This window comes from Loxodonta africana, chromosome 2, assembly GCF_030014295.1.
Source record: "Loxodonta africana isolate mLoxAfr1 chromosome 2, mLoxAfr1.hap2, whole genome shotgun sequence".
Taxonomy (NCBI): domain Eukaryota; kingdom Metazoa; phylum Chordata; class Mammalia; order Proboscidea; family Elephantidae; genus Loxodonta; species Loxodonta africana.
The window spans coordinates 229831721-229841986 of NC_087343.1; the positions used below are offsets into that span (position 1 = coordinate 229831721).

General features: G+C 52.9%; 1 protein-coding gene across 9 annotated transcripts; it reads left to right on the forward strand.

The window, feature by feature from the left end:
* The first annotated feature begins 12 nt into the window (after positions 1–12).
* MRPL55 (mitochondrial ribosomal protein L55) lies at positions 13–10071 on the forward strand. 9 transcript variants are annotated; one of them, XM_023540353.2, is made up of 6 exons: positions 13–177; positions 999–1119; positions 1304–1387; positions 3945–4108; positions 4202–4403; positions 4985–10071. In XM_023540353.2, exons 4-6 carry the CDS (start codon positions 4077–4079, stop codon positions 5132–5134), a joined length of 384 nt encoding a protein of 127 aa, XP_023396121.1. In that variant the 5' UTR covers positions 13–177; positions 999–1119; positions 1304–1387; positions 3945–4076; the 3' UTR covers positions 5135–10071. The 9 variants fall into 9 exon arrangements, with proteins under 9 accessions (XP_023396121.1, XP_023396120.1, XP_010599035.1 ...); XM_023540352.2 differs by having other exon boundaries at positions 1307–1387; XM_010600733.3 differs by lacking the exon at positions 3945–4108 and adding an exon at positions 784–899 and having other exon boundaries at positions 1307–1387; positions 4985–9700.
* Positions 10072–10266: the final 195 nt, after the last annotated feature.

The window sequence follows — 10266 nt, forward strand, 5'->3', positions numbered from 1 at the left end:
GCGCGACGCTGCGCCGCGGATGACGTCGCAGGCGTGGCCGCTGGCGTACTCCGTGCGTTGACTCTGCTGTGACCCTGTGAGTGGATTTGGCCCTGTCACTTCTTGTCCCACCTGACAAGTGGGGGTCCGGACTGCTGGTCCTCGGGGTCCCTTCCGGGGCGACAGTGACGGTCGCAGGTTAGTGCTAAAAAGCCCCAACCATCTGCCCTTTCCACCTCTTCTTGCGGGTGGGGGAAACAGAGGCTGGAAGGGGAAGGGCTTCCGCCGAAGCTTCCGGCGAGAGCGGGGCGGGGCGGGCCGGCAGGTGTCCACCCTGTAGCGCGGACGCCGCCGACGCGAAGGCTCCTGGCGCGCCAACGTCTCACGCGTTCGCCCGCTGCCCGGGCTCGGCTGCATGTTGGTTTTCCTTGTTTCTGGGGGGGAAGCAGGAAAGGAAAAGGGATGGGTCTCACCTTAAAAGAACGGAATTTTCATCTTAGAGACAAAGAACCCATAAACCAAGTCCATTGCCATCGAGTCGATTCGGACTCATAGCGACCTTATAGGACAGGGCAGAGCTGCCCCATAGGATTTCCAAGGAGCGGCTGGTGCAATCGAACCGCGACCTTTTGGTTAGCAGCTGATCTCTTAACCATTGCAACCACCAGGGCTCCATTAGAAAGGACAAGAATCTATTTCCTACCGAGTTTGGACTCCCCCTTTTAGATACCCTTCCTTAGTTAGAGATAGGAAATGCCAAGGAAAATCTGCCCGTCTTGACCGTGAAAACTGTCTTTTCCGGAGTCTGAATATTTGTATTGGATGTTTGAAACTCCTGGCTTTTCATCGTGAGAACCAGAACACAGAAACGGGGGTCAGGCGCCTGGTTAAAAGTAATCCTGAGCCTCGATTCTCTTTCTGTAAGTAGGCATGATAACCCTAACTCACTGGGTTCTTGTGATAATTAAATAACTTCAGAAAACGAAGTATGCACTCATCTCCACCCTCCATTCCCTCAGGACAGCTTCCCTGACTCCTTAACACCCAGGCTCTAACCCACCAGAATCTGCTGGCCCCGGCCACGTACTGAGAGTCTTTGGGAGTAGAACCCGGGCATCTCTTCTTTCAAAAAACTCTCAGGTAATTTTAATGCTGACAGGGGTCTGAGACCCTTACAGATTGTTGGGAGAGACTGGAGAATGGCCTGGTGATAACACGCCTGTCAGATGTATTGGGGTCTGTGGTTTCATTACTAGTTGGGATTAAACAAGGATCAATTAAATATTACCATCTTTCTTTTTTTGTTCTTTTTTCCCCTGCCTAGCAGGTCACACACCAGGGCCAGGGCTTGCCTCCACATGCCACGGGGATTCCAAGGAGGAATGGCAGCTGTGGGTAGCCTAGCTGGGTAAGTATGGTCTTCCAGGTTTCTTGGGGTTCCTGCCTTACGTCACCCATGTGAATGAATGTCCACTTACAGCCTTATGGTGTGCTGTCTTGGGGATACCTTCTTGAGCCATTGTGGCTTTATCTGGAAAATATATACGACTATCTCTTGACAGAGCCCTGGTGGGACAGTGGTTAAGAGCCATGGCCGCTAACCAAAAGGTCGGCAGTTCAGAACCACCAGGTGCTTCTAGGAAACCCTATGGGGCAGTGCTAGTCTGCCCTGTTAAATCACTATGAGTCAGAATTGACTCATGGCAATGAGTTTGGCTTTTCCTTTTTTTAATACCCCTTGACAGGATGTTGAGGGAGAAATAGAAATGACTCGTGAGTACTTAATGCAAAACAGGTGATGGTGGTGGTTGTCATCACCTTCCTCTTCAAAGCGTGCAGCCCAGAAAACCCTGGTGGCGTAGTGGTTTAGAGTTGTGGCTGCTAACCAAAAGATCAGCAGTTCGAATCCACCAGGCACTCCTTGGAAACCTTATGGGGAAACCCTGTGGGCAGTTCTGCTCTGTCCTATAGGGTGGCTATAAGTTGGAATCTACCTGATGGCAGTGGGTTTGGTTTGGGTTTAACTCAGTGGGAGAAAGCTATGGGCCTTTCTGCCCTCCCCACCAGAACGGCTTCCCCATCTGCTCTTTTCTCCTCACCTCCAGGCCTCCCCAAAGCAGGTATATGATCACAGTGTTGCCAGAATAAAAAATTGGAGCATAGGTTTCATGTTACTCTGGAATTTGGAGAGAATCACGTGGTACCTGAAGTGGTGGTTTGATGTGACAGTGGAAAGGGTGCTCTGGGCTTCCCTGGAGGGCTCTTGTCCAGGGAAATGTTTGTGTTGGTAATGCTACTGATGGTTGGCAAACATCCACCACCTATCTTCAAGGCCCAGCTCCAGCCCCTCTCCCGGGAAGCCTCTCCGGGTCACCAGGCCATGTTCTCTGGAGCAGCTCTCTTCCAGACTCCTGGTTCTATGCAGGCGTGGGTCCTGCCTGACTGCAGGTCCTTCTGGCTCTCGAGCTCATGTACTGTTTGTCTTTTCCTGTCTTCATGCTTCTTGTGACATTCTGCTCATGCACTTTCCAAGGCAGGGCCTGGGCTCATTTAGCCAAAATTGACTGAGCCCTATGCTGGGGGTCTGGGACTTAAGTAATAAATATGATGCCATTCCTGTTCCCAGGACCTCACAGTCCCGTGGGGGAGATGGACACACAGACCAATGCAAGGTCATCTGGGATATCGCCATGGCACGTAGTGCAAGGTGCGGGGCAACCCCAAGGAAGGTGGAGTCCCAGGCAGAGGGGCAGCATATGTGGTTGTGTTTGTGGAATTGTAGGGTGCTCAGGCTGGCTGCTTGGAGAGGGTGGGAGTGTGACGGGAATGAAGGGATCCTTGAAGCTGTGTGAGCAGCTCAAGAGTCTGCGTCGTATCCTGAGAGCAGTGGGAGCCATTGATCTGATTTACAAAAAAAAAAGAAACCAAACCCGTTGCTGTCAAGTCAATTCTGACTCATAGTGACTATAGGACAGAGTAGAACTGCCCTATAGGGTTTCCAAGGAGCAGCTGGTGAGTTCGAACTGCCCACCATTTGGTTAGCAGCCGTAGCACTTAACTACTGCACCACCAGGGTTTCCATCTGACTTTTAGAGAAGGTTCTGAGTGTGGAGGCTTGAGCAGCAGTGGAGGGACCACGTGGAGGCTGTTGGGATGACCTGGGCTTGGGAACTATTTGAGAAAAGGAATGAACTGGGCGAGGTGGTTTGTAGGTTAGGAGACATCGAGGATGATCACGTCCAGAGTCTTCGGTGCCTGATAGGAGACAGAGGCCACATCTGGGAGATGAGACCGGTGCAGGAATGCCCGGCAGTGTTCCAGACATCTGGTTCCTAGGGCTTGGGGGCAAAGGGATAGACTGTGGAATGCCTGGGAGTGGGACTAAATTCAAGTTTGGGTCAAAGCCTGGAATCTCAGAGCCAGAACAGACTTTGGGGACCACAGGGCTTGGCTAGCCTCATTTTTGGAGTGAGGAAGCCGAGGCCCACTTGTGGATTAGTGGCAGAGCTGGGGCAGGATGCCTCCCTCTCTCCTTGTCTTCTCAGAGTAAATGCTTCGTGCTGTGTATAATCTGAGGGTAGAGTGCCAGCCGTGTTCAGAAGCTAAGTGGGCCCCACGTCTTCTTTCCCCGGAAGCCAGCATCCCGCTCTGTCCATGTGTCCAGGGGTTTGGGCCAGCCAGCCAGGCCTTCCCAACAGGTGGCCTCTCTGAGGCCTGTGGGCCCAGTGCCTTCTCTGTCCTTGGCTGTCTGGAGAGCCTCACGTACTCCCCACTCAGTGGTCTCTCCCTGGCAGTGGGGAGCCTCATGCATTCCCCGCTCAGTGGCCCCTCCCTGGCAGGGGGCCAGAATGGCTTTGACACAGCCTGCAGCTTTCAGTCCTCCCCACTCCCCTGGCACATTCTGCCTCCTACCTGGGTCACTGGAGGCAGCCATGACAGCCCTGCTTGCTCTTCTCTCTTCTCAGGAACCTGGCCCATTGCCTTCGAGTCGATTCCGACTTGTGGCAGCCTGTAGTAGGCTGCTTTCACGTTCAGCATCACTGCCTTCTGCACGGTGCTTCCTGCGTAGCCAGCACCTGAGGCTTCTCCCTCCACTGATGACAGGGATCCTCCCTCCTGTTTCCCACAGGTGTATCTATAGTTCTGCTGACCCTGAGATACTAACTGGTGGACCTAGGGCAATGCTGACATTCTCTGACCCCCTGCTTGTGCTTCCCTGCAGCCTGCTGCGGCAGAGTCTCACGAAGAGAGCCGCCCCTTCGTCCTGCCACCTGCACACATCCCATGGGTGGGCTGACTGCCAGAGGGCCTCATTGACGCGGCTGTACAGGCAGGCCTATGCACGCCTCTACCCTGTGCTCCTGGTCAAGCAGGATGGCGCCACCATCCACATCCGCTACAGGGAGCCACGGCGACTGCTCGCGGTAAGGGGCAGGCCCAAGCTCTGAGCGGGGGTGGGAGGGTGGAGGCAAGAGGAGGCCCCTGGGCTCACACCACTGTGCGCCCCCATAAAGAGAGCTCCCCAGAGGAACTGCTCTTCCTGGGGGCACTGGGCCACTTGGTCTGGAACAAACATAACTTCAGGCCACCAGCCTGTCCGTAGCAGCCATGTTGCAAATCAAGGGCGATGGTAGCAGGGTTTGGTCGAGGAGGGCTGCTGTGTGAGGAGAAGCTGACTGAGACCCCGAGTTCACTTCAGAGCACCAGAGTCGGGTAGAACTGACGAGTTGTATATGTCCAAAAAAATTAGGTTCTGGGGAAGCAATCCAAGAAAAAAATTTGCATGAGAAAAAAAGTCTCAAAGGGAGAGAAAAATCAACAGAATATATCAAATTAAACCCTGATAGGAAAAAAAAAGATGCGAAACAAAGACTTGGGAAACTACCATTTCTGTAAGACTTATAGGTTTACCTCAGATCAGCCCGATGTTGGCCTTTTCCCTGGCTCAGCCCCCTTCTCCTGAGTAGTTTCAGGGTGCCTCACAGCTTCCCGACTTCTCCCACAGATGCCTATAGACCTCGACTGCCTGTCTCCTGAAGAGAGAAGGGCTCGCTTCTGGAAACGTGAGGCCAAGTTCAGAGAAAAGAAGGAGGAGCTGGACCTCCAAGACGACTTTGATGTGGAACGGTACAAACAGTTTTGGACCAAAAAGTGACCACTCCTCGGACTGTTTCAGGAAGGAAGTCGTGCAGATGGGCCGGGGTGTCTTCTCCCAGTGACGATGTCTGTTTTCACAAGTATAAGTTAGAAACCCACTACCACCTCGCTTTGGTGTCTGCTCCTTCTCGTTCTGCTCTTCCAGCAGGCTGAGCCACCCTGCCCTGCAGAGCACCGTGTGAGGCTCCCTGATGCTGGGAGCCTGCCCCCAGGCTGTGAGCCTGGGGCACTGGGAAAGGCACATTCCACGGGAGGGGCTCAGCTGCTGTTTGTCGACTCCCACTTGGGTCTGCAGCATTTTGCAGTTTAAATTGACAGGGCTTGTCACGGAGTCAGAAACCCTGGTGGCGTAGTGGTTAAGTGCTATGGCTGCTAACCAAAGGGTCAGCAGTTCAAATCCGCCAGGCGCTCCTTGGAAACTGGGGGCAGTTCTACTCTATCCTACAGGATCACTATGAGTCGGAATCGACTCGACAGCACTGGGTTTGGTTTTTTGGTTTGGTCACGGAGTCTGTGACCTGCCTCCTTTCAGTTCCAGGGGTTGGTTTCACACAGACCCCAGCTTCCTCCAAGACCCGAGGAAGCAGTTTCCAGCTGTTCCAGCTGTGGCACTACTCTGCCCAGGCCTGGGGGCTGGTGTCCTGGGCCTGGCTGAGCCCTGGCCCTCAGGCTGCTTGCAGACCTGGAGAGCCTTACAGGCCACTGGCATGGCTGGGACGTGGAGATGGCCATCTGTCAGAGGTTGCCCTGCGGTCTGCTGTGCCTGAATGTAGCTGCCTTCCCGCGAGGTGGCCACGTGTAGAAGGTGGCTGAGGAGAGTGCCCAGCCAACAAGCTGCTCACTTGCCATCTGACGAGGCTGCTGCTTTCACCACTCTACCTCTTCCCAACCCTCCTGTTCCTCCATCGCCTCCATGAGGAGACACACCAATAGCCACAGCTTTTGTCCCCATAATGGGCCTCTCAGACCCCTCACTGCAGCGAGTCCCCGTCTCAGTGTCGGCAGGGCTCCCTGACCATCTCCATCCCTGACCTTTACAGCCAGACTCTACATGGGCTGTGTCCACTTGCTGTCCTGCTGCTTTCTTCAGACTTTCAGCCCAATCCCTCTGACACTGCTCTTGCCAGGGTCACAGGCAACCTCCGCATTGCTCAGCCCAAAGGTCAGTTTGCAGCCCTCATCTCCACAGGGCAGCCCCTCGGTTATCTTACCCAGTCTCTGAGCTTCTAAAGCTCTCTGCACTGGCAACTCCCAAATGTGCACCTGCAGCCTGGGCCCCCGCCTTGCACCCTTCCCCGCTCAGCACCTCTTCGAGGAGGTAGAGGCCACCTCTGGCTCACTGGTCTGCGCTGAGTCCCTTCTCATCAGGGGCAGCTCATCCTCACAGCGGCTCAGCCCACTGCAGGGGAACCATCCTTGGCTGTCATCCCACATCTGTCTACCGGCAAACCTAGACCTTCGGCACACCCCACATCTTGTCCATTATCCATTTTCAAACCCTACAGCTCTGCCTTCATGATACGTCCAGTGCCTGCCACAGCCCTACCCCATATCCACGCCTACCCCTGGTCTTACCCAGTGTCACCCGAGGCCCACCACGGCCCTGTTCCACATCCACGCCTGCCCCTGGTCTTCGTACCTGTCAACCGGGGTCCACCACAGCCCGGTTCCACATCCATGCCTGCCCCTGGTCTTCCCTGCTGTCACCTGGGGCCCACCACAGCCCTGCTAACATCCACTCCTGCTGTCTGGTCTTCTGCACTGTCACCCGGGGCCCACCAAGGTGGCCTCCTCCCCAGGCTCCTTGCTTCCATCCAATGCCTCCAGCATGTTCTTCACGCCTGCCAGCAGGAGCCTTTCCCTGTGGGTCACCACGTACTCCTGTTCCCTCTCACTCTGGAGGAAAGCCCTAGTCCCTGCTATGGCCTTGGGTCCTGCACCATCACCTTACCACCAAGCATCCTTGCTGTTTCTCACTGTAGCCTCTGCGTGCAATCCTCTTCCTGCCTGCTGGCTCCCCGTCCTCCCTTCCAGCTCTCTGCTCAGACTTGGTCCACAGCACTTCTTATCCCCTGGGTGACAGTATGTATTTACACGTGTGGTGTGTCTCCAGCACCTGGCGCAGTGCATGAGAGGTGCTCCATAGGCATTGACTGAATGAACGAATGAGTGAATGAAAGAAAAAGGGGCTGAGGCTGCACATGTCGAACTGACCTGGGCCCTGAGTGCAAAAACTGGGCTTGTTGGAATCCGCTGGGTACCTATTTTTCATATAACATTATTGAATATAATGCAAGAAAAGATGTATTTACATGTATAGGAAATAAGCCAAGTGGACCAATCCTGCATGTCAGCTCTCCAGTCGTTCACACAGTGAACAGAGCCAGTGCATGGCAGCACCTCACACCCCTGTCCTCCTGCCCCTCTGACCCCAGGGTTACCACTGCTGACATCTGACAGCATGAGTCAATTCCAGCGGCTCAGACGAATATGACCAGGTCCAACTGTGCTGCAGACAGGCCACTCGAGAGGAAGGGGTGGCAATAGGTGAGCCGGGAGAGGGACAGTCAGGGCTTCCACACCGGCGGGCAGTGATGCTGTCTGAACGGGAGCCTTGGAGAGGGGCATGCCGGTGGTATTAGATACAAGGTGTTGAAGGTGGAGAGGCCCCGGGGCAGGTCTGCTGTTGCAGGGACTTGTCTGATGCCACCAGAGTGGACAGGGCCGCCAGGGACAGTGGCATAGTGGCATATCAGGAGAACAGCTTAGGGGAGAGTTGGCTTTCTCTGGGCCACGCATGAGGAAACAAAGGCCCAAAGGTGATCTGGCAGTAGTACAAGGCGGACCATCAGTATCTCTAACTCTTACTGTATTACACAGGGAGACCCCAAAATTAAAGGGCAAGCAAGGATGTCTGAGAAGGTGAGGCCAGAGAAGTAGGAAGGGCGGCTTGGAGCAGGGTGAAACAGTCTGGTAGCCTCTCATAACTGCACATTCCTTCCCCAGCCTTATTGTGCCTGTGATGTCACAAATTGCACAACTGAGTCCATCACCCAGTGCCGTCGAGTTGATTCTGACTCATAGCGACCCTATAGGACAGAGTAGAGAACTGCCCCATTGAGTTCCCAAGGAGCACCTGGCGGATTTGAACTGCCAACCCTTTGGTTAGCAGCCGTAGCGCTTGACCACTGTGCCACCATGGTTTTCTGAGCCCATCAAGCTCCTGATTAATTGGTGGCGTAATGACCGGGACTCACTGGGAAACCCACAAATGTTTAATGACTGACAAGGGGCAGGAGTAGGTTGTGCGCATGTGGATGGATGGGCGTGGATGTCTGCATGTGTCTAGGTGCACAGTGTACTCTGCACTTACTGATACCAAGGACGTGCAGCACACAGTTTACAAATAGCAACGACGCAACGATACTCGTTACCGTAAATTCCGTACAACTACCTGATTCTCAGAATACTTTTGTTGGTTGTCACCAAACTCTTGTATACACAGCCAACCTATGGTTTTAATTCACCACAATTTGGCAAATAAAGTAGCGTCCTAATCCCCTAAATGTGTTATCATTGAATCTCATATGTCACCTACCGTTAAACTATGGTGATCAATGAGATGTTTTACACAGAAATATTTTTAAATGATTGTTTTCATTCTGCTGTTGACAGTTGCAACTAATGATTTTACAGTTCCAAATGAAGATTTTTAGGAATATTTTCCAACAGCTTTGTAGTTACTTCAGATTTTCTTCTCAGCATTGCCCCATCAGAACAAAATACAATGAGGTTTGTTTTTGAATATTCATTATTAAAGCCACAGTAATTGATGGTAAACCATAGTGTACTGAAACCATAATCCACTGTGGTGGATACCAGCTCTTTTAAAGCAACAAATAAGCTGACTGGCGGAGGCAGGCACTGGCCGAACTGGGCACTGGAGTGTAGTCACGAAATGCCTGGTGGTTCAAGTACCACGTCTGCCGTTCCCTTCTATGATACCTTTAATTATCTTCATCTTAATTCTTGTGATTTGTCCTGTTACTCTTGCTCTACTGAACAGCTGACCTTTCCAGTTCTCTTGAAATCTTATTGCCCCTCAATGCCAGGTAAAGCCTATTATGTTTTACTAAACCATGAACCGTATTAAAAACTTCTATGGTAGCATCAGTATTTTATTTAGTTTATACGCTGAACTGGGAATTGAACCATTTATTTTACAAATCTTGAACTTTAGCATGGGTTTTAGAAACAAAATATTCCTTACCTCTTTGTTCGCAGAGAACCTGCCTAGTGCCTACTGCCATTTGGAGTTACCAGGTAAATGCCACACGCTTTTCCCTGTCACTCTTAAATGCTGAATGGTTGCACAATTCTTACAGCCTAATTTACCTTCTTGGATTTCAAGCCGCTGATATATTTCTGTAAACATAAATGCTTGCTTTTTATTCCATCTATCTGGACGTCCAAGATTATTTCTTCCTTTGAATAGCACGATGATTTTTCTCCAGAGATGGGCTGTCCACCAGATTAGATGTGGCAGTCTGCTTCTGTAACGAATACACCCTTGGAAACCCTATGGGATAGTCCTGCTCTGTCCTACAGGGTCACTATGAGTTAGAATCGACTAAGCGGCAGTGTTTTTTTCTTATTACTTTCTGTCACTGTTTTCACCTTTTTCACGTTAAAAAAACTTATATCGCTGTCATTTTGGCATCTTAGGGATCAGATTCTGAAATACAATTTTTGTGTTATTAGCTGGCGGTCAAGCCTCCCGGCCACCCCATGCTACAGAGCAGAACTGCTTCACAGGATTTTCTTGGCTGTAATCTTCACGCAGCCGTGGTGACACAACAGTTAAGCGCTCGGCTGCTAACGGAAAGGCTAGCGGTTCTAACCCCCGCAGCGGGGAGAAAGACCCCAGCGCCGTGCGTACACAGAACAGCCGAGCTGCCCCCTGGCGCTGGGGGCGGGACCTGGCGCGGGTGATGACGTCGCCGCGCGCGACGCGAGGGGCGGAGCCGACGGCGGTGCGGATGCCGTCACCGCGCGCGACGCGGGGGCGTACGCTCGCGGGAGCTGCCGCGGCGGCCAGTGAGGGCGGGCGGCGGGCCGGGGCGGGCTGGG